The 24,180-nt window shown below is 52.4% G+C and overlaps 1 protein-coding gene across 6 annotated transcripts in view; it reads left to right on the forward strand.

Annotated features, from left to right (window-relative positions):
• Positions 1–24,180, forward strand: part of PPP4R3B (protein phosphatase 4 regulatory subunit 3B) — a 333,143-nt gene that overhangs the window by 277,546 nt on the left and 31,417 nt on the right. For 3 of the 6 annotated variants that reach the window (XM_078649315.1, XM_078649314.1, XM_078649317.1), the window contains one exon: positions 1,208–1,371. In XM_078649315.1, the coding sequence (XP_078505441.1) occupies positions 1,208–1,371 (164 nt within the window). Of the gene's footprint in view, positions 1–1,186; positions 1,372–24,180 lie in introns of all 6 variants that reach the window. The other 3 variants (XM_078649313.1, XM_078649312.1, XM_078649316.1) reach the window with 1 other exon arrangement.

Below are 24,180 nucleotides of genomic sequence, written 5' to 3' on the forward strand. Positions count from 1 at the left end.
TTGGATTGGACTCAAAACAGGCTTTTGTTGTTGCAAGGGGTCCAGCACCCCGGTTATTGACACTATGCAGCTCCTAAGGGACCCACCACCCAACAGTGTCAGATGTTCTTATTTCAGCTACTAGAGTTCAGCAAAGAGGTTGCTGCACCAGAGTATGGCTTTCTGACTTCTTTAGTAAGTTTCATAATATCAAGTGAGTTTTTGCAAGCTTTTTACAGTCTTGATACAACTTGGTTTGACATTGGAGAGTAGATACACTGGCTTGTTGCACTGTATTATCTGGTAGGTAATGTAAGCCAGTTTGGATTTCTTTCTGGTCTTAGTCGGAAGTCACTTAAGGTCTTTAAGGAATTGGAAGATGTGGTCAAATATTTTTGAATCTGGAGATCATTCTTCCCACAGAGTGCAATACTTCTTTAATGGGGTGCGATAAGAAAGAGCACTTATTAATCTAGAGTCCAGTAGTCCAGTTTTCACAACTTAAGAATAAGTTAGTTAAAGTTAGTTAAAGACAGAAAGGTAACTTTGTCCTTGTAACAGATGTCAGAAATTGAGATCTAGACTGATCAGTTGCCTCATAAGATAAATATAGGGCTGTTCAGTTGCAGAAGATGAGGAATAGAATTGAGGAGTTGTTGTGACCTAGCAGCCAGAGCTACCACATTTGTAACGGGGAAGCAAGTTAGTCCTAGCGTCTGCTCAACATCCTGTGATTCCAGACAAATCACTTATTCTTCCTGTGCCTAAAAAAAAATGTTTTAAAAAATCTGACCTTGTTTAATGTAATCTGGGATTCATGTAAACAATATAAAACTGCAGAGAAAAAAGAATGAAAGCTTGCTAGTAGAATCTCAGTCTTAGAGTAATGCGTGCACTGTTTCAAATGGAAAGCATGTCCTGATCAGCCAAACTAGAATGTAAGTAATTCAGCAAACAAATGATGAAGTCTTATTACCTGTTAATGAAAAGATGCAAGATATTTAGATCTGTAACTTATACAGATTGCATATGATTTTTATCCTTTGTTTACATATTTATTTATTGTAGCCATAGCAAATAGGCAGAAAATCTATTCAATTGTCAATAATACAACAAAATCTCATATTCATAATGTTACTAAAAATGAACCACTGACGTCTTTTCTTTAAACTGATATTATTGAGTTTTCTGTGGATGTATTTTACAGTTTACCATCTATATTGCGTAGCAACAGATTTCGTAGAGATGCTAGAGCTTTGGAAGATGATGAGGATATGTGGTTCAATGAAGATGAAGATGAAGAAGGTGAAGCAGTTGTGTCGCCAGTTGAGAAATCTAAATCAGAGGATGAATTTCCAGAAAGTTATGAAAAATTTATGGAAACTAAAAAAGGTATTTAATCTCACCTGAACTTTTAGTTGCATGGTGATGCTATGTGTCTATATTTTGATGATTGAAGCTTGGTAGTAATCTCTCACATGGAGTACTTTGAGTTAGTTTGTAGATAGTCCTATCTTTTGAAAATGATGAGCTGGCAAGACTCGAAAAAAAAATGTAAAATAATGGCCTTAACAGTCACTATAGATGCAGCATTGTATTGCAATTGCTTATTCTTGCCACCAATATTTAGATCTGAAAGAGACATGTTAGTGATAGATTCCTTACCTTAGAATATCCCCAGGCGTCAGACTGGATCCGGAAATTTTTGCGTAGCAGTACCCTTGCGCGTCGGTAGGCGTCGTCTGCGGCTCCGCGTCCGTCATCGGCGCCGTGATGACGTTGTCGGAGTACTTAGACGCCGCCTCCGCGTGCTGACATCAGTTCTTCTTTTTTCCGCGCCAGCAGCGCAGATCCGGAAAAAGTGGTACCTTAGTCTTTTTTGACTAAACTTTTTGATCTCTTTTGATCATTCTTTTTCGAGTCTTCGACTCCGAACGGTGCCGGCAGGGATGCCAGGTTTTAAGCCCTGTGAGGATTGCGACTGACTGATGTCGGTCACCAACCCTCACCGTCGGTGTCTCCACTGTCTCGGCGTCGACCACGACGACAAGACCTGTTCCGACTGCCGGGCCCTGACTTCGAAAGCTAGGCGGGAGCGGTCCTGCAAGCGACTCGAACTCCGGCAGTCGGCCCGGTCCGGACGGAGGTCGAAGGACCGGTCGCGGGAGCAGAGCCGTCATAGGTCTGGGAGTCCACCTCACTCCTCAGGGTTGAAGTCGTCCGGTAAGCACAAGAAGTCGAAGAGACGTCATCGTTCTTCCGACCCCCCTCCCACATCCCCCCCATGCTCGCTCGACGTGGCCGGGCGACCCTCGTTTCCTGTCCACCCACCCCACCCCTGAGAGCCTGGTGATTCAGGCCTCCAATTCCCAGACCTCGTTCCCGTCGGCTCCGCCTGACAGGGAATCCAAGAAGTATGAGCAATACGGCAAGAAGGTATTCTCCTCCCTTAGTCTGGGACTGCGGTCTTCCAACACCGCCTGCCTCTTGGGCCGCTACACCCACTCCCTGTGGGACACGGTCGTGGAAGTGCTGCCAGAATGCCCCTTGGAGGTACGGGCTAAACTCGGCCAAGCTGTGGTGGAAGGCCGAGATGCGGCACGTTATTCTATTTTGTGTGGACTGGATACCACCGACTCACTGGGCAGAGCAATGGCAACGACGGTGGCGATTCGTCGCCACGCATTTTTGAGGTCCGCCAACTTCTCGGCTGATGTCCAGAACACACTCATGGACATGCCGTTTGATGGCCGTCGCCTATTTTGGCGACAAGGCAGACCATGCGCTTGAGCGCTTTAAGGACTCCAGGGCTACGGCCAAGTCTTTGGGCCTTTCGGTCCGCGCCAGCAAACGGGTGCCTTTCGCTCCTTTCGTGTCCAAGGAAGGGGTGTACCCACACGTGCTGCCAGCCACGCACCGCAGAGTAATACCCAACGCGGTGGCGGCCGTGGAAACCGCCGTGGCGGCGGTCGGGGACAACGGCGAGGACAGTCCACACCTTCCCCCGCAGCGTCCGCCTCAAAACCCTCCAAGTCCGTGCTTTCAGGCCCATGTGACGCCAGTGGGGGGCAGGGTTCGCCATCACCACCTTCACTGGCGCACTGTCACATCGGACAGGTGGGTGCTGCAGATTGTCCAAAGAGGCTACTCCCTCCCCTTCGAGGCGACTCCTCCAGCCATGCCACTGCAGAACCACCGCGTATCGGGGGATCATTTGCGACTTCTGCAGGAGGAAGTTAAGGCCCTCTTGGCCAAGGGGGCCATCGAGCGCGTTCCTGGGCCAGAAGTAGGGTGTGGTTGCTACTCCCACTACTTTCTGGTACCCAAGAAGGGCAAAGGGGGCCTACGCCCTATCTTGGACCTACGGAACGTCAACGGCTTCCTCCGGAAGGAGAAGTTCAAAATGCTGACACTGGCTCAGGTCTTCTGGACCCAGGAGACTGGATGGTAGCGTTGGACTTGCAGGACGCTTATTTCCACATCCCCGTCCTGCCGGCCCACCGGCGATACCAGCGGTTCACGGTTGGCCACGAGCACTTTCAGTTTACCGTGCTTCCCTTCGGCCTTACCAGGGCCCCACAGGTGTTCACAAAGGTGATGGCGGTGGTCGTAGCTCATCTGCGCAGGTTAGGGGTTTCAGTCTTCCCCTACCTCGACGACTGGTTGTTAAAGGCGGGCTCGCCCCAGACAGTCGTCAGCCACCTCCAGACGACAGCAGACCTCCTGCACCAGCTGGGGTTCTCCATCAATGTGCCGAAGTCACACCTGTGCCCCTCTCAGAAGCTCCTCTTCATCGGAGCGGTTCTCGACTCGTCGCAGTTTCGGGTTTATCCGCCCGAACAGCGGGTTCGGGATATTCAGGCTCTGATTCCACTCTTTCAGCCTTTATCCCGGATCTCGTCAGGTTGACGCTGCGGTTTCTTGGGCTGATGGCCTCCTGCATCCTTCTGGTGCATCACGCCCGGTGGCGGATGTGGGCTCTGCAGTGGGACCTGAAGTTTCAGTGGGCCCAGCATCAGGGCAACCTCTCCGACCATGTCCTGATCTCGGAGGGCACTGCGAGACAGCTGCAGTGGTAGCTCACGGACCGCGATTGGGTCAGCGGCAGATCCCTCTCCCTTCCCCAGCCGGAGCACGTAGTTGTGACGGACGCGTCCCTCCAGGGCTGGGGAGGCCACATGGGAGAGGCGGAGATCAGAGGTCTCTGGTCTCCGGCGGAGTCCCGGCTCCATATCAATCTTTTGGAGCTGCGGGCGATTCGTTTAGCACTGAAGGAATTCCTCCCCTCTGTCCGGAGGAGTGTAGTGCAGGTGTTCACGGACAACACCACCGCCATGTGGTACTGCAACAAACAGGGCGGGGTGGGGTCGTGGACCCTTTGCCAGGAGGCTCTGCGCCTCTGGCAGTGGCTGGAACATCAGGGCGTGACCCTGGTGGTTCAACACCTGGCAGGTTCTCTGAACGCCATGGCGGTCGAACTCAGCCATCGGTGCATGATGGATCACGAATGGCGTCTGAACTCGGACGTGGTGCAAGGCCTCTTTCAGCAGTGGGGAGAGCCTTGGTTAGATCTATTTGCCACAGAAGAGAACGCGCAATGTCATCAGTTCTGCGCGTTGGAATTTCCAAGGCGGCACTCGCTCAGAGACACTTTCCGTCGCGAGTGGAGTTGCAGTCTGTTGTACGCCTTTCCGTTTATACCACTTCTGCCCAGAGTGCTGAAGAAGATCAAGCGCGACCGGGCCCAAGTCATCCTTGTGGCTCCGGACTGGGCGAGAAGGTACTGGTATCCAGAGCTACTCGGTTTGTCAGTCGATCCCCCGGTTCGTCTGTCTCTTCAGGAGGACCTTCTGTCGCAGCAGCAAGGGACGGTTCTCCACCCGAACCTGCCCAGTCTCCACCTCCATGCTTGGAGATTGAGCGGCGACAGTTGAGGCCATTTGACTTGCCTCCTGAAGTTTGTAACATCATTCTGGCAGCCAGGCGTCCCTCCACAAAATCGGTATACGCCTGCAGGTGGAATAGATTTTTGGCACGGTGCACAGCAAAGGCTGTGGATCCCCTTTCTACCCCTCTTTCTGAGGTTCTCCTCTTCCTTCTTTCTCTCGCCCAGCAGGGCTCTGCTCTGGGCACTGTCAAGGGCTACCTTTCTGCCCTTTCAGCCTTTCTAAGGCTGCCTGATCAACCTTCTTTGTTCAAGTCCCCTATTGTAAATAGTTTTCTGAAGGGCATCACACACACATTCCCTCCTGTTCTGTTTGTGATGCCTCAGTGGGACTTGAACCTTGTTCTTACATTTCTGATGTGTGCTCCCTTTGAGCCACTTCCCAACTGCCCTCTCCGCCTTCTTACTCTGAAGACTGCTTTCCTGGTTGCCATCACCTCTGCCAGGAGAGTGAGTGAGCTCCAGGCTCTTTCATCTAAACCCCCTTTCATTTCTGTCCATCCGGACAAGGTTGTGTTGCGGACTAGGCCATCTTTCCTGCCTAAGGTTGTCACAGCCTTCCACATCGGCAGTCCATCACTTTGCCCACCTTCTTTCCGCCTCCGCATCCCTCGAAAGAGGAAGAGCAGCTCCACCGTCTGGACCCAAAACGTGCGCTCTCATTCTATCTGGATCGCACACGCCAGTTCCGGGTGGATGACCAACTCTTTGTTGGTTACGTGAGCACTAAGAAGGGAAAGGCGGTGCACAAGCGGACCATCTCTCGGTGGATCATCTTGTGTATCCAGGCATGTTACTCCTTGGCTAAAAAGGAGCCCCCTGTTGGATTGCGGGCTCATTCCACTCGGGCCACGGCGACTACAACTGCCCTGGGCCGGGGAGTGCCCTTGCAGGACATTTGCCAGGCAGCTACGTGGGCCTCGCTGCACACGTTTGCAAGACACTATTGTCTGGACAGTCCAGTCCGGAGGGATGGCTTCTTTGGCCGTTCCGTCCTCCAGGACTTTCTGGTGTGATAATTGGTTCGCAGACCCACCACCGGGGTTGGTATTGCTGGGGTATCTATTCTAAGGTAAGGAATCTATCACTAACGTGTCTCTTTCAGATGCACAAGTTACTACTTGTGTAACGATATATCTGTAAGAGACATTAGTTAGTGATAGATTCCTTACCGACCCACCCATCCTCCCCGTTCTGCGAACCGATATCTAGGGTTAAGGTCATCTCCTTTCAGGGCCCTAGTTTCAATGGCACCAGTGTTGGTTTTTAACATGGCTCAGCGTTTCTGGCGTGGAAAAGCTGTGTCTAAGAACTGACGTCAGCACTCGGAGGCGGCGTCTAAGTACTCCGACGTCATCACGGCACCCACGACGCTGACGATGGACGCGGAGCCGCAGACGACGCCTACCGACGCGCAAGGGTACTGCTACGCAAAAAATTCCAGATCCAGTCTGACGCCTGGGGATATTCTAAGGTAAGGAATCTATCACTAACTAATGTCTCTTACAGATATATCGTTACACAAGTAGTAACTTGTGCACCACGTATACTGTTGCCCCATTTAGACGAGGCGGAGAGAGAAGTATAAAAATTAGTTCAAAGCCTTCATAAATTCGCTAGTTATGGATGTAAGCTTACTAACCATGTTCCACAGTGTCTGCCAAGCACAATTCTATTTTGCAATTTCACAGAACAAAAACGTTTAAAAAGAAAAAATCATTGTGGAGGCCACAAATTACAATGTGTTGTATGTTTTCTTACTCAAAACTGACAAATATCAGTGGCTTCAAAACCCTCAAGTCATATTTCTCTTTGGACAAGCTCTGCATTGAGCAAGGCAAAGGGCAGCAACCCTCATTATACCTCACTGCCTGCGGTGCACCCTTCCAAAGAGAGGCCACGCTTGGAGTAAAAGTTGCTGGCAGTACCAGCACCGAATGGACTCAGACATTTGGCTTTAAAGCTGCCAATCCCTGAACTACCTGCCGACAAACCCACTTCCAAGTAGAGGTTGAAGACTCCCCATCCTACGAATCTGAAAGAGACTATTAGTTATAGATTCCTTGCCTTAGAATTACCCCCAGACGTCAGACCGGATCCGGATACATTTTTTCGTAGCATTACCCTTGTGTGTCGGTAGGTGGTGTCGGTCGACTTCGTGTTCGTCATGGGCGTCGTGATCGCCGGGATGGCGTCACAGTATCTACTTAGATGCCGCCCGTGCGCGCTTACGCCAGTTATTTCTTTTTCTGCGCCAGCCAGCGCAGATCTGGAGAGAGTGGTACCATAGTCTTTTTTTTATTTATTTTTATTTATGCAGTTTTCGACTTTTTGTCGACATCTTTTTCGAGTCGTTCGACTCCTGGTGCACAGTGATTTCACATTGGTGGACCGGCTTCAAGTCTTGTAACTCCTGTCACAAATTGATGTTGGTTATGCACCCACACCTTGTGTGCCTGTGGTGCCTGGAGCGTGAGCCAGACCCGAAGCCATGCTCCAACTGTCTGGCCATGAATCCGAAGTGTTTGTGGGAACGGTACCAATAGCTTCTGGAGGCCTGGCAGTCAGCTCCGCGCTGCTCAAGATCTTGGTCAAGAGGGAGGACGCGGGACCGGTCGCGGAGTCGCCACCAACACTCCTCTTCTAAGTCTGCAGGTAAGTCAAAGCGTAAAAAGAAGCCAAAGAAGCACCATCGCTCTTTTTCTCCCCGTCCGTCGGCCGTTGTGGGATGCTTAAGGTCGTCGTCCTTCGGCTCTGCTTGTAGAACTTACTGGGTCGGCTCCAAACTTCCCTCCCTTCCCGGGAGCCGGAGCGACCCCTGCCCAACTTCGTAGTTTTTACAAAGCCCTCCACTCCATCTTTGGGCAGCCAGATCCCGCCGGTGTGCCTTCCGGCCTTGGTTTTGGCTGAAGGTTCTAGCCCTTCGATGCTGGCTGCTTGGGCACTGGCACCGCAGGGCCCCCAGGAATCCAGGCCTGGATTCGGATCAGCGCCGGTCGACCTTACGAAACCTCCAGAGCTGAATCCATTGACGACACCTCCGCCCCCTCTGATTCCGGCTGTGTCCCCAGCCAGCGTCGACCCCAGCCTCCTCCTCAACTTACATATGCGCTGGACCGGCGTCAATAGGTGCCGGTACCCGTGCCTATCTGTACTTTTGTACCACTGTTTTACCCTGGTATTTCTATTTGCCCTGAGTGGCAACCAGAGGGTGAGGAGAACTGAGAGGGGTCTGTTGACCCTTTGGCAGACCAGTTGGATGAACGATTGGAGAGAGGAGTTGGGTGAGGCCAGTGGTCTGGACACCTCCCCAGACCTTGGCATGCTTTCTCCCCCTACTGTGGCTACGGAGGAGGAGAAGCCTCTTACATTGTGGTGTTGTGTAGGGTGGCTGAGGCTTGACCCTTGAGCGTCCTACGGTGGCAGTCAGGACCAACCTACTGACCGAGGTGCTTCAACCGGCAGTGGCCTCTTCGGAGCCCCTGCTGCCATTCAATGAGGCCCTCACGGACATCCTTCTGGGCACTTGGTCCAAGACCAGCACAGGGGCTCTTGTGGATAGGATGATTCCCACTGCCTTGCCCTGGGCTATTTTCCCCTAGCAACACCGTACCCCCGAGAGCTTGGTAATCCAAGCCTCAACTTCCAAGGGCGCGTTCCCTACTGCTCCACCAGATCGGGTATCCAAGAAGCTTGATCATCTTGGGAAGATGTTTTAATCCACCTGCTTATGACTGCGGTCGGTCAACACTGCATGTCTCTTGTGCTGTTACACCCTCTATGTGTGGGATACGGTTGCGCAGGTGCTGCCATAGTACCCTGCAGAGGCCTGGGCCATTCTCTTACGTGCAGTTGCTGAGGGTAGAAATGCAGCGAAGTTCGCCATACGATGTGGGATGCACACTGCTGGACTCACTAGGCAGGACGATTTCAACGTCAGTAGCCCTGAGAGGCTATGCCTGGCTGAGTACCACTGGCTTTTCGGGTGTTGTCCAGTCGTCTCGTTTGGACATGCCCTTTGATGGCCGTTGTTTGTTTGGCGACAAAGCGGACAACACGCTCGAGGTCTTTAAGGACTCTAGGGCTAGGGCCAGATCCTTGGGCCTCGCTAACACCTCTCGACCCGCGCAGCCTGCTTTTTGCCCCTTTTGTGGCTATGGAAGGGGTGCCCCACCACGTTACACTCCGAGCCGCAAGCCTGCGCAAGCCTCTGTTGGGGCCGTGGGGCCCAGCGTCTTGGGTCCAGGGATCAGCGGGCTGGCCATCCCACCAGTGCCCCCTCTGCAGCAGCCTCCAAACCTTCCTACACAGACTTTTAAGGGCCACCAGTTGCCAGTGGCTGGCAGGATTCGCCATCACCTCCCCCTACTGGCACACCATCATATCGGACAGGTGGGTTTTGCAGATAGTCTGAAGGGGCTACTCCCTCCCCTTCGAGACTACCCATCCCTCCATGCCGCCCACACGCATGTTGGAGGATCAACTGGCCCTTCTCTGTCGAAGTTACGTCTCTCCTGGTCAAGGGAGCTATCGAGCGAGTCCCTGTGACAGAAGTAGGTCGTGGTTATTATTCCCACTACTTCCTGGTACCCAAGAAGGACAAATGCCTGCGTCCTATCTTGTATCTCAGGGATGTCAACTGCTTCCTCCGAAGGAGAAGTTTAGAATGTTTACATTAGCTCAGGTCCTGCCTGCCCTTGACCCTGGAGACTGGATGGTAGCGTTGGACTTGGAGGACGCCTATTTTCACATCCTCGTCCTGCCTGCCCATCGGCGTTACCTATGGTTCATGGTCGGCCACAAGCATTTTCAGTTTACCCTGCTCCCCTTTGCACTTACCAGCGTCCCTCAAGTGTTCATGAAAGCGATGGCGGTGGTCGCAGCTCATCTACGCAGATCAGGGGTTCCAGGTTTCCCCCTATCGAGACGACTGGCTGTTGAAGGAGAGTTCGCCCCAGGCTGTCGTCTCCCACCTCCAGGCTACTGCGGACCTCCTGCGTTCGCTGAGGTTCACTATTAACGTGCTGAATTCGCACCTGATTCCCTCTCGGAAGCCCCTTTTCATCGGGCGGTTCTGGATACAGCGCAGATCTGATAGACTACTAGCCTTCACGTAGAATTACTCCCAGGCCTGAGACTGGATCCGGAAATTTTTTTGCCACAGCATCCCTGCGTGCTGGGGGCGGGACGACATCACGCGACTCTGCCCAGGCGTCGTCCGCGCACGTGACGTCAGCCTAGTCACATAAGACCCGCCTCAGCGCGCCTACGTCAGTTTTTTTAATTTTCCGCGTGCAACGCGGATCCAGTCCTTGCTACGGGCCTGTTTTTGGCCCTGTTTCCTCCATTTCTTTTGGTGGAACAGTGTGCGAATGCCTCCGGGCTTCAAAACTTGTAAGTTTTGCGGGCGTCTTATGTCAGCGACGGACCCGCACCTCATTTGTATGTGGTGTTTGGGGGAGGATCACAGCACCACTGACTGTGAGGAATGTCAACAGTTGAAGCCGAAGTTGCGGCGGGAGCGCCGCATGAAACTTCTCTCGGCACGTCTCTCCAGGTCGACGTCCTCCCCTCAGTCTGCTTCGGCGGACGGCTTCAGGTACGGACGTGGTCCTCGTCCTCGCTCTTCTCCGATGTCACGTGGGCGTCGCTCCCCGGTGGGTAATTGTCGCAGTTTGTCCCCGTGGGCTGGTTTCCAGCCTGCTGTGGACGTTGACTCTCTGCGTGTGATGCGGCCCCGCGTGTCGTCCTATCCACCGTTTCCCGTTGGGGCGTCGAGAGTCCATATGGTTTGATTGATAGGCTTTATTTCGATATATACAATATCTTAAAAGCTGTACAAAAAGTAAAATAGTCACAATATTTACACATATACAATGCCTTCACTAATAGAGAGGAAAATAAAAACAGTGACATAAATGAGTACCAATAAATACAATTAAAATTAGGATTAAATTGAAACAGAAAGCCTTTTTACACGAATCAACCAAGACCACTTTAAAAATTTGGACACACCGCAAACCACCAAGGCGGATGTGTCGGACAATAAAATCCGTAGGGCCACATGGTGCTGGCGAGTCCCTAAAAGTCTGCACAGTGGTTTGAGCCAATGCCTTCTAGGTGCAGAATAGTCTGGGCATTCAAAGAGGATATGTGCCACTGTCTCGACCCGTGTGGAGCAAAGGGCACAGAAGGGGAGGACTGGGGGAACGGTTTCCACCGGGATACCAGATCACCAACAGGTAAAGTCCCCACTCTAAATTTAAAGTATAAAGCCCGATCGAAGGGAATGGAAATCATGTCGAGATATGGTTCATAGACCACCACGTCTTTGATCTTCAAGAAGGCTGAGGTGGAATTACAATGACGTGGGTCGACAATACGTTTAGAAGTGACCCATTCCCAATACATTTTCTTTAACGTGGCTCTAGGAGGGGCAGATCGGGTAACCCAAGCATCACCAAGGCCCAACTCCCCCAAAAGGCATTTAACGTCCCTCAGCCATTTAATCCTGTGCCAGCCTCCCATTGCATAACCTCAGACAATGCCTTAGCATAGGAGGCTAGTTCAGGCACCCTCCAAAGCCTGGCCCACAGGAGCAAGAGACTAAGTCGTACCCTTTTGTGGTTGAGAAGCATCTTATGAATGTGCGGAGTCCAGCTCAATGAATCACTGAGGCGAATTCCCAGGTAATCTAACTCAGATACCCTCTCTAGGGGAGCCGAGTTCAAGACCAGGCGGCGCCCCAGTTTCCTAGGAGGATTCATGATCAAGTATTTGGTCTTGTCAACATTGATCACCAATCCCCTAAGGGAACAAAACTCCTGAAAGCGATTAAGCAGGTTTTGAAGGCCCTGGGGGGTCTTTGCGATGAGGAGGGTATCATCTGCAAAGAGCAGTGTTGGGATCCGTGTGCTCGCCAGGGAAGGTGCATCTGCGGGTTCTTGGAGCAGATACTCAACCACACCATTCACATATAGGGAGAATAGGGTGGGAGCCAGCACACACCCCTGGCGAACACCCCTTCCCACTGGAATCCTGTCTGTTTTTTCCCCATTCATACCCCACCGCACCTGTGCATAGTTGCCTGAGTTTAATTTTATCAGGAGCAATAGGATATAAGGGGGCAACCCCAGGCCCTGTAGGACCCTCCACAATTCCTCCCTAGGTACTAGGTCAAAGGCAGTCTTGAGGTCAATGAAGGCCAAATAGAGACTGCCTTTACCCAGCACCACCACCTTCCAGTACAGCAGGATTAATCTAAAGGCCTGCTCGATGGTGCCGGAGCGGAATCCAGCCTGGAAGTCTGACAAGATATTGTTGTCGTCCACCCATTGGAGAACCCTCCCCAGGATCACCTTCCCTGCCACCTTTTGGGATGAATCGATGAGGCTTATGGGCCTATAGTTAGCAGGGTTGTCCCGACAACCCTTCTTAAATATCGGGACAACCTCCGCCCCTTTCCAAGATTCGGGTACAGGGGCTCCCCTGAAAATGGCATTTAATAGTGTGGAAACCAACTTCCCCCATTCCTTGGGATTAGCACGTAACAAGTCGCCGGGTATCCCGTCCGGCCCAGCAGCTTTTAAGGGCACCAGGGACTTGATTACGACCTCCAGTTCTCTAGTAGTGAAAACATCGCCCTCTATGTCCATTGCGTGGTCCGCTAAAACAAAGGAGTCGATAAGGACCCCTTCAGAAGCGGTATAAAGGGACAGAAAGTGGGTGAACCAGTTCTGAGCTGGGATGTTGCATGTCAGCAGGGATCCGACAGGCCTATCCTAGATCTTACCAAACTCCAAAATCCCCTAGCATCCCTACCCAAACTTGCGTCCAGGAGGTCCGCCCAGAATTTCTCCTCCCACTCTCTTTTTGCTACTTTAGTGGTCTCAAAGTAATCTTTCCTTGCGAGCCTAATTGCAACCTGGGATTTAGATTTAACAGCACCAACTAGTGCTTTTTTCTTCTCCCTGCATTTTTTAGTAAACCACCCCTGCACTATGGGCGACTTCTTCCTATTTTCGCCCCGGGGAACCATACTTGGGAGAATGAACAGGCTGCTCAAAGCCCTGGTAAGATCACAGAAGGTCGTGGTGACCTCCTCGGACAATCGGGTCAGTAAATCCATTTTACACCGTTCTACGGCTAGGAACGCCCCCATATCTGCCATTTTCTCTTTGGACATGGTAAGCTTAGCCCACTTCAGCCGTCTGCCACAATTAGATGGAAGGACTTCATGGAAGTTTGGGGTTATATGAGAGGGTATTCCCCCTTGGCTAAAAGCCACTGGGGAGAAAGGACAAGAGAGAGAATGTTGTGATCACTCTCAATTGTCGGTATAACCTCCATATCCTTCAGGATGTTCCATAGCCTTACGTCAAGAAGAATATAATCTATTCTTGACGTGTGGTTAGGCCTGTTATAGGTATGGGCTCCCACTACGTCAGACTTTGTCCTCCCATTAGTAGCCCTAAGGTCAAATTCCATGGTTAGGGAGTTGATCTGTACTGCCACTTGGGTCCACCGCCTTATTGGGGACAGAGCTAGGGCAGGAATCCCCCTCCTGGAGTCCTCCTCGTCGGTTCCCAGAGTATCGTCCAGGCCCAAAGGCTCGAACGTACAGTTCAGATCTCCCGCCACCAGGGTGCGGGATTTGTTGGGGCGCTGCCTTAGCATGCCTTCTAGTAGGGAAATTGTAGGTGATTGTAAACCTCCCTTCATGCCTCTGGCATAGATATTAAAAATATCCAGGAGCAGGCCACCCCGTGCACCCTTTATTGTAATATTAAGGAGGTCAGGTGAGTTAGTGGAATTCTGGACCACCTGGCAGTCAAGTGAGATCGCAAACCATATGAGGAGTCTACCCGAAGGGCGTCCCTTTCCCGATACAGGGGATACAGCGGGGACAAAATATGTTGAGTAACCTACCTTGTGGCTCGGCTCTCTACTCCATGTTTCTTGAAAAATGCAAATAGAGTAACCCTCCACAAGGGCGTTCCAGTCCGGTAAACCCAACTTCCTCGAGATACCCGCAACGTTCCAGCTGAAGATCCTAACGTCTGGATCCGCCACAGCCGGCCCCCTGCGGGACTCGAGGCCAGGTGACTCCCCCATCTGATCTATGGTCCCCAAACTACTGCCCCCGATTTGACTGCCAGTACGCAGGTCAATATCCTGGGCTAAGTTAGTGGCTTCATCTAGCAAGAAAGGAAGATTGCTATTATGTTTACCCAATTCATCTGGCTCAGGGGCATCACAAGGGCTTGGCAACACAATGGCCACCTTTTGGCAAGTATCGATTCAATATCCAGGAGGCCTCCCATATGACCCGTACTAGGCTGTCGGTTGATAAAGTGGTGGGATGGCAGGGTTCTCAGCATAGACAGGGATATTACTCCATCCCCCGCCGAGATGTATACCATTATAACTTACTGCAGGCCTTGGATAGAAGTAGGTTAGATCTACTACTCCAATGCCTGCTCCCCCAGTACCATGCTTCTGGTTGCAGATTATTTGGGCAACCCTACAGTCTTTAAAATTTACCACCACTCAGTCTCCATCTAGGTGCTTAGTGCCATACCCTACCCTTCTAACTCCTAGGATCAACCCATCTAATCCCCTAGGAAGAGGTCTATTAGTTTTTAACCAGTGCAAGGTTTTGTTTAATAGTGCCTGGTGGAATTCGTAAAGGCCTTCCTTCAGGGAGGGTACGCTAGTAAGTATGGCGACATACGGGTGGCACTCAGGAGGTCCAAATGGAGACATAGCCGGCGGCTTTGCCGGCCTCGCTGGCGTCTCCACCTCCTGGGGCGTCGGCTGACCCCTCGCCTTGCGCAGTGCCCTCAGCGGCGCTGATTGGTCCGGATCCAGGCTTGGAGGATGTGGTCCTTTGGGGTGCAGCTCCTCTGGGGCACCTCCTTCAGGCCACGGTGTCTGCCTCACTGCAAGCTCCTGCGGGAGTCCCTGTGCTGTCGTGGGAGGTCACCGGGGCTCAGGTCGCATCCCTGAGCCCCTCTCGGTCCTTTGACAAGGAGATCCTGTCTAAGGCCGAGGTGACGCCGCTACGGCACCGGCAGCAGCTGGACCGTGCGGAGCCACTGGGTTCGGTGAACCCTCCTCGTCCCGCTCCAGGTCGAGGCCGGGTGAGGACCCCTCGTCCCTCCCCACAGGCAGCTGCCTCGACAGAGGGCGAGTCGGAGGTTAGACCACCGCCATGTGGGTTGCCAAGCAATCTCCGCCTCATTCTGGGCCGCGGCTGGCAGAGGGCTTCGTGTTACTCCCCAGGCCCGTCTCGTTCCCCCATGAAGGTGTCTACTCCAGCGGGGGAATGGCGCCGCCCCGGGGCCGGTTCGACTCCAGCTCCACTCTGGTCTCCGCTCTGGGGTGACTTGGAGGAATCTTGTCCGGCGAAGCTAGATGGTGCCTACAACCTGCCTCAGACATCGGACTCTGCGGCTCCGTGCTGGGGTTTTACCGCAGATTAGTCTTTGGACGCTCCTTCTCCGGAGGCTGGCTGTATATTGGTGTCATCCTCCCCGGAGTCTGGTCGCCGTGTGGTGTCTTTTTCACCGGCATCGAAGGGGGCAGAGGTGCTCGTTGGAAGAGCGGCATGTCCCTCATTCTTCGGCTCCTTCTGACTTCCAGGTCTGGCCCTTGCCCGCCATAGTTTGCAGTTGTCGCCCACGGAGGAGCTGTTTTCCCCCGCCGCGGGGCCCTACAGAGGCGGGTGCGGCCTTCGCTCACGCGGTATGCACGGCTGTGGGCATCCTGCGTATGGGTGACCCGGTGGCTCACTTTCCGGCAGACCATCTATTGGAGGTCCTCCACCAGGGCCCTGGTGGGAGGGAAATCTTACTTCCCTTTGAAGGTTCCCTCCTTTCTTCCTTGACAGGGGCTTAGAGGCGTCCTACCTCAGGGGACCCAGTGCCTCAACATCTTCTGCACCCGGCACCTCCCGGTGCTGCGTGACCCGGCGTGCCTTTCCCTCCACCCCTCTGCCTCCAGTCCTCTTTTGCAGACTGCTTTTCCCTCCCGCCGCTGTTGACTCCACCATCCCGAGAGGACTGCTGGCTGGACTCCTGTGGGCACAACATGTTTGCCTCGACCAGCGCTGCACTGCGGGCCCTGAACACCTTGTGTGTGCTGGCTCGAGCCTCCTCCTGTTTGTGGGACTCTGCTGAGTCCATGGGATCCGCAGCGTCCCGGGAGGGTGGTCAAGTGGACTTAAGGCATCATGCTTTGGATGGCCAGGAGCTTGCGGCATTTATTCTCCCCTCCGCTCTGGACATCTCAGACGTGCCGGGCCGGGCCATGGCTTCCTCAGTCGCTCTCCGTTGCCATGCTTGGCTTTGGGATGGAGTATTCCCTGAGAATATTCGGGAGCAACTCATTGACCTTCTATTTGATGGCAGCCTGTTGTTCCATGCCCCGGCCGACTCTGCCATCCAGAGGCTCTTGGCAGGGCTCCGTCCTCCTCCTCTGCCATATGCTCCTCTTCCTCCGTCCCCTCCTCAGTGACTCCTGAGTCAGGTTGATTCTGGTCCTTCTTAGGCCGGTTGTTCTGGCTGTGGAGTGTTTTCTGGCCATTTGCTTCCGTCCTTGGGACTTTGGCATTGTTAGCTGCTGGACGGCCCTTTTGTTGATTGTGTGTGTGTGTTGGAATTGTTGTACAGACTTGGCCCTGAGATTAGGCCTGCTGCTTGCTTGGGCTGCTTGTCAAGCCTTTCGCGGGGATGTTTTTTTCCCCTTTGCTCTTTTGTTTTTTCCTCTTCTGCGGATGTTCTTCCATAGAGGGTTCCCATGTTTTGGGACTTATCCTACCCTAGGTGGGGTAGTGGTAGCTGTCATATCGCTTGCGCTCTGCTGGAGGGTTCTGGTCGCCTTCGGATGCCTGTTCTCCATGGCGTTTGTGTAGGTTGCTTTTGCTCCTTGAGTTCTTGTGCGTGGCCACTCGTAGTGGTGTGCCCGGGCATCTCCTCCTCTCCCTGCTCCTACCCCGAGGTCTGGGATGATCCTATCTTCTCCCTTGCCAGGCACAGCCTACTCGGCCTTCCTGGGGCCTCGGGCTGTTCTTCTTGCTTCTAGCGGCTTTTGACTGCCAACGCTGTTCTGGCTGGCAGGTTGTTCTCCACCTGGAGTAAGTTTGCCTTCTTTTCCCTCGCTTCCTTGGGTCTTCTAGGCTTCTTCTTCTTCTTCCTCCCTTCCTGTCGTGGCATTGGGCGGAAGCTGTGTTGCCTTGTGGGGCAGTGGGGTGCTTCGGCCTCTCACGCCTTGCCCTTGGTTCCTCTTCAGCCTTCTTCTCCCTCCTACCTCCTTTGGGGTCGGTGAGGCTCTGCTTGGGGGTTCCCTTTGCCTGGCAGGGACGAGGTTCTACCTGGTCCACAGATCTGGTTCCCTGTGGGGCCCTCTGTTCTGTATTGCTGGTGGGGTCCTTTCGCAGACCCTCCTTCCCAAGGGGTATTGCTAGGGTATCTATTATACGTGAAGGAATCTGCGGCTAGTAGTCTCTATCAGATGTACGAGTTACTTACCTTTGGTAACGATGTATCTGGTAGAGACGATTCTAGCCACAGATTCCTTCACGGCCCACCCTTCCTCCCCAATTCTGCATGGACCCTTAGGTTGATCTTCGGTACTCTCCTCGGGGGCGGTTCATTCCTTCTTTGGAGGATGGGGTCCCAGGGTTTCGATGCCCTGCTGCTCTGGCTACTCCAGGTTTGGGGGGATTGCTTTCTATCCCTGTCCTCCCTCACCTCCCTTCCTTCCATTGCTATCCTCTGATTAAGGGTCATCTGGCCATGACTTGCCCTTGTCCTTGTGGGGGGTTGCCCTTTATGTTGGGGTGACTTGGAGGTTTGTTGTCCCTGTCCATGTTGGGACTGGTCCCCTTCCTTGCTCAGGTTGGGGGTGGTGGGTTTCCTACGTTTACCATGTCCTTACGCTTGTTCCTTGCCTCAGGGGCACAGAGGTGGGAGGCTGTCTATGTGCTGGCAGGGTGTTTGGGCAGGGATCTGCTCGCTTCTTCTTCTTTCCCTGCCTTGGGTTCTGCGGTGTGACACTACTGTGGATGGTTTTGTAAGTCACTGTTTCTTTCCAAATCTTCTGCTTTTCGCACACTGTTCCCATGCTTCCACAATTTTTTATCTGGTGGCTCCGCGTTGTAGTGCGGAAAAGTTCTCCGAAGAAAACTGACGTGGGCGCGCTGGGGCGGTTCTTATGTGACCTCGCTGAGGTCACGTGCGCAGACGACGCCTGGGCGGAGTCGCGTGATGTCATTCCGCCCCCGGTGCGCAGGGATGCTGTGGCAAAAAAGTTTGCGGATCCAGTCTCACACCTAGGTGTAATTCTACGTGAAGGAATCTGCGGCTCGAATAGTCTCTACCAGATACATACTTACCGATGGTAAGTAACTCGTACTTTCTGGCTTATCCTCGCCAACCGCAAGTCCATGGCATCCTGCTGGTGGATAATGCCAGGTGGCATATGCGGCTCTGCAGTGAGGCCTGAAGGTCCAGTGGGCACAGCATCAGGAGAAACTTTCCGATTGCATCTAGATCTCGGAGGGCACTGCATACCAATTGTAATGGTGGTTAACATACCAGGATAGGGTCAACGGCCGATCCCTCTTCCTTCCCTAACCAGAGTTCACAGTGGTGACAGATGCATCACTTCTGGGATGGGGCGGCCACTTGGGGTAGGCAGAGATCAGAGGCCCCTAGTCTCTGGCGGAGTCCGGGCTCCACATCAACCTTCTGGAGCTCTGGCCGATTCGTCTTGCACTGAAGGCATTCCTTAACTCTGTTCGCGGAAGAGTAGTGCAGGTGTTTACGGACAACACCACCGCCATGTGGTACTGCAAGAAACCGGGCGGGGTGATGTCTTGGACACCATATCAGGAGGCTCTTCACCTTTAGACATGGCTGGAACATCAGGGCATGTCACTGGTGGTTCAACACCTGGCAGGTTCCCTGAACGCCAGGGCGGACTAACTCAGCCACAGGTGCATGATGGATCACGAATGGCTTCTTCACTCAGAGGAGGTGCAGGTCTCTTTCAGCAGTGGAGAGAGCCTTGGTTAGATCTGTTCACCACCGAAGAGAACACGCATGTCTGCAGTTATGCACGTTGAAATATCCAAGGCGGCACTTGCTCGGTGACGCTTTTCGTCACGAGTTGCGGTCTTCTATATGCCTTTCTGCCTATACCACTTCTGCCCAGAGTGCTAAAAAAGATCAAGCACGACCGGGGCCAAATCATTCTTGTGACTCCGGATTAGCCATGAAGAGTCTGGTATCCCGAGCTATTGCACATGGCCGTCGATCCTCCGATCAGACTGACTTTTCGGGAGGATCTTCTGTCGCAGCAGCAGGGGACGGTCCTCCACCCGAAACTGTCCAACCTCCACCTCCTTGCGTGGCGATTGAGCGGCGACAGTTGAGAGCTTTTGACCTTCCTCCCGAAGTCGGTAATGTAATCTTGGCAGCCAGATGTCCCTCCACTAAAACGGTATACACCTGTAGATGGAACAGATTTGTGGCATGGTGCACAGCAAAGGCTGTGGATCCCTTTTCTGCCCCTCTTTCAGAGGTTTCCTCTTCATTCTTTCTTTGGCCCAGCAGGGCTCTGCTCTGGGCACCCTCAAAGGCTCTTTTGGCCATTTTGGCCTTTGTTCGGCTTTCAGATCAGCCTTCTCTTTTCAAGTCCCCTATAGTAAATAGATTTCCTAAGGGCATTACTCACCTCTTTTCTCCTACTCCCTTCGTTATGCCCCCATGAGACTTTAATCTTGTTCTTACGTACCTTATGTGTGCTCCTTTCATAATTGTCCTCTCAGGCTCTTGACTCTCAATTTTGCTTTTCTGGTTGCATCACCACTGCTTGCAGGGTGAGTGAGCTTCAGGCTCTTTCTTCTAAACCTCCTTTCCTTGCTGTTCATCCGGACAAGGTTGTCCTTCGAGCTTGACCTTCTTTCTTTCACAAAGTGGTTACCTCTTTCCACATAGGACAGACCATCACTTTGCCCACCTTCTTCTCGCCCCTGTACCCTTCCAAGGAGGAAGAGACTCCACAGTCTGGATCCAAAACGTGTGCTATCTTTATCTCTGGATCGCACAAAACAATTCGGGTGGATGATCAACTCTTTGTTGGCTATGTGTGCGTCAAGGAAGGTTGGGCCGTGCAAAAACGAACCATCTCTCGATGGGTCGTCCTTTGCATTAAAATTGTATTCCTTGGTGAAAAAAGAGCCTCTGGTAGGACTGCGCGCCCACTCCACCAAGGCTACGGCAGCGACTACTGCTTTGGGACATGGAGTCCCCCTCAGTGAAATCTGCCAGGCAGCCACATGGGCATTCCTGCACACGTTCACAAATCACTATTGCCTGGACAGCCAAGTCCGGAGAGACAGCTTCTTTGGTGGTTCAGTTCTCCAGGACTTTCTAATGTGAACTTGGTTCGCAGACCCACCTCCGGGGTTGGTATTGCTGAGGTATCTAGTCTAAGGGAAGGAATCTATAATGGAATCTTGCAGATGAACAAGTTACTTAGCTTCGGTAATGATATATCTGTAAGAGACACATTAGTTATATATTCCTTACCGCCCCACCCATTCTCCCCGTTCTGCGAACTGACTTCTAGTGTAAGGGACTCCCTTTCAGGGCCCTAGTTTTGTGCACCAATGGTCAGTGTCTTGCATGGCTCTGCGCTTCTGGCGTGGTACGTCGTGTAAAGAACTGAAGTCAGCATGCAGGGGCGGCGTCTAAGTAGATACTGCGATGTCAACCCGACGATGCTGACTAACACTGAGTCGACCAACACCACCTACTGACGCGCAAGGGTACTACTACGAAAAAAATTCTCCAGATCCAGTCTGACACCTGGGGGTAATTCTAAGGTAAGGAATATTGAACTAATATAGGTCTCTTACAGATATATCGTTAAAGTCCCAGACTTCTCAGAAACCCAGATCGGAAACCTCTGAGAGGTAAATTGTGGAGAGACTTGCGGTGGTAGATAAAAAAAAAAACTATCCGGACTCTGGATGAATTGTTACTCTGCCACAGCTTCAGGCCTTCCTACAACTCCAAATAAAAGGTGACTAACTTTTGAAGATAAACCTCATTCACCTTCTTATCCAGCACCAAGCCCCAAAAGGATTAGGCATATAGCCACTAGCCCACCCTAATGTTCGAGGCATGTGGGCTGCTGAATTTATATCTATGCATAGATCGCCGCCTAGTGTTGGGTCCGGATGATTGCACATTGTTGTCCTGGAAGAGTCCTCGAAGTATCACGAGATAGGTGGCTCCTCCCCTGGACTACAGTGCGCATGGGCATCCACTCCATGTTCAGATTGTTTTTTTCCGCCATTGGGTTCGGAATATATTTAGAAACTTTCTCAAGGCCAAAAAGCCTTCGGGGCGTCGGTATTGTCTTTCGTTCGGTGCCTAATATTTGTTCCAGTACTTCGAGACGGACGTCGACAGCCGTTTGCCTTCGACACCAAAGGCCCCATCGACGATCGAACAGAGCCCTATCAAACTATGCCCCGTTTGCAATTCAAAATACCCGCACATCGATGTGCACCCGGTGTGCAATAAATGTCTCTCACCGGACCACGACGAGGCCAGCTGTATGGCCTGTTCTCGATTTCGATCAAAGAAAACTTCGCCTTTGACGCGCTGCACGACAGTCAGCGCGGGAGTCAGCACCCGATCCAGAAAACATCTTCGGAGCCGGCGACGAAGAACGTGTAGAAGAGGAGGATCCTGATCGACAGTCGGATCCCGTGTCAGGGCGAGAATCCAACTACGATAAGGACGAAGAAGAATTATACATCCTTGATGAAGACATCGTCGAGGTAGGAGACAACGCACAACCCATCGGAGCCGTCAATGACGACTCAGCCGATGAGCAGGGCCCAACCGCAGTAGCGGGGCCCGGTACACACACTTCCACGGCTCAGGTCGAGGCATCACCGGAAGACCTTAGCCAAGATCTTCATCTACGTTCTATAGCCCCGCTTCCGGACCAGGCTAAGAACATTTCCAAAGAGCCATCGGTCGATCGGCCACAATCGGTGGAAAAATCGAAACCGAAACCTAAAGACACTAAATCGAAACCGAAACTGGTGAAGACAGTCATCGGCTCGACGACTTCGGAACATACCAAGTCGAAACGTGTGCTCGACCCCTCGGGGTCGCAAGGGGGTGTCGACCCGAAGATCGGGGCGCCGAAGCCCGTGTCTACTGTTAAGCACGTCACGCTCACGTCGACATCGGAGTCCAAAGATGGCGACTTTCAAGGGACGCGAGACCCACAAAAGCCTCGATCCAAAGCCTCGAAAGCCACTAATGGTGAAGGCCTTCGAGTCGAAGACGAATCTCGCCCCGCAAGAACAGAGCATGTCACGGCACAAGGGCGTACCTGCTGTGCAACAACAGCTCGAGTCGACGCAAGGCCACAAGCAACAGACTGAACAGTCGAAGTCGGTCGGATCAAAGACGACGCCTACCTCCAAGCAGGTCAGTCCGTCGCCGATGCTTACGGCGCCAATTAAATACGGACTGCCCCCAACAGCACAACCTAAGATGGTCCAGCTCCCTAAGGGCACCGACGTATCCAAGTGGTCGTCGGTAGCCACAAGTGCTCAGCCTATGCAAGAGGAGGTTCTGTTCCAGCCACCGTCCTATGATAACCAGTCGAAACTGTTCATCGACTCCGAAACAGGGCGACTCACTATTTATAAAAGGAAAATCATTCCTGAAACTCCTATGGAGCCCTACAAGATACCACTCAAAAGAAAGAAAGACTCTGCCACATCCCCTACTCTTTTTGAACCCATGCCATCCTATGGACAAGAATATGCCTATTCCCCCACACCTGCCACTGAGGAGGTGGAGGAAGGGTACAATGAGGACCAGTTTAATTATCCCATTGACACAAGCCAGGAGGAGTCCCAACCATGGACTGACCCTGATGAGCCACACACCACCCCAGACGCTCAGTCCTATGCGGTCAAGACATCGCCTACTGAGGATATTGCTGCGTTCAACGCTTTGATTGAAAGGGCAGCCCTTAACCATGATGTAGACATGCACACTGACCCTGTGGAGGAAGACTTTCTGTTTGATACCTTCTCTACCTCAGAAAGATCGGTAAAAACTTTGCCTATGCTCAAGGGTGTGCTCAAACATGCTACTGACATTTTTAAGGAGCCAACAAAGGCAAGGGTAATTAACCCCAGGATTGAGAGGAAGTACCGACCTGCACCTGTGGACCCTACGTATATCAAAGGACAGCTCCCTTTGGACTCCTTGGTGGTGGCTAATGCTCGAAAGAGAGCAAACTCTCAAACAATTGGTGATGCTCCTCCTCCGGACAAAGCATCCAAGATCTTGGAAGCTTCTGGCAAACGTGTGGCAGCTCAAGCGGCTAATATCTGGAGAATCTCAAACACACAGGCCCTATTAGCAAGATATGGTAGGGCTCACTACGACACGCTAGAGCAGCTACTGCAACACCTGCCCGATGCTTATAAGGAGGGGGCGGAAATGCTCATACAGGAGGGGAAGTTAATCTCAAACGCATCTATTAAATGTGCGTTGGATGCAGCTGACTGCAGCTACGGCCATTAACACTAGTGTAAAGCTTAGGAGGCATGCCTGGCTCCGCATCTCTGGGTTCAAGTCAGAGATCCAAACAACTCTGCTTAATCAGCCAGTTAACCCTGACTTTCTCTTTGGTCCTGAGGTAGACATCACCCTAGAGAAGATTAAAAAAGACACAGAAACTGCGAAATCCATGGGAGCTCTGCAGTCACAGCAGTTCAGGGGTGGTTCCTTTCGTCGCTCCGGTAACAGGGGAGCGTCTAGAGGACAAGCATCGCAACAAACCCAATACAGCAAAGGGGGCACACAAACCACCTGTCACAAAAACAATAGAGGTGGATACTGTGGGAACAGTACCAAGGGCAGAGGACGAGGAAATAACAATGCCAGGTCCTCCGCCGCTAATAAACAGTGACGTCTTGTCACTGCCCCCAGACCATATAACACCGGTCGGGGGAAGACTACAGCAGTTCCTGCCAGTCTGGGAAGGCATTACCACAGACAGGTGGGTGAGACAACTTATACAACACGGTTATTGTCTGGAACTAACATCCACTCCACCCAACATACCCCCAAGGCACCGTCCTATGTCCGCAGAGCACATGCACTTATTGCAGCAAGAAGTCGTATCCATGCTGCAAAAAGGGG

Source organism: Lissotriton helveticus, chromosome 6 (assembly GCF_964261635.1).
Source record: "Lissotriton helveticus chromosome 6, aLisHel1.1, whole genome shotgun sequence".
Lineage (NCBI taxonomy): Eukaryota > Metazoa > Chordata > Amphibia > Caudata > Salamandridae > Lissotriton > Lissotriton helveticus.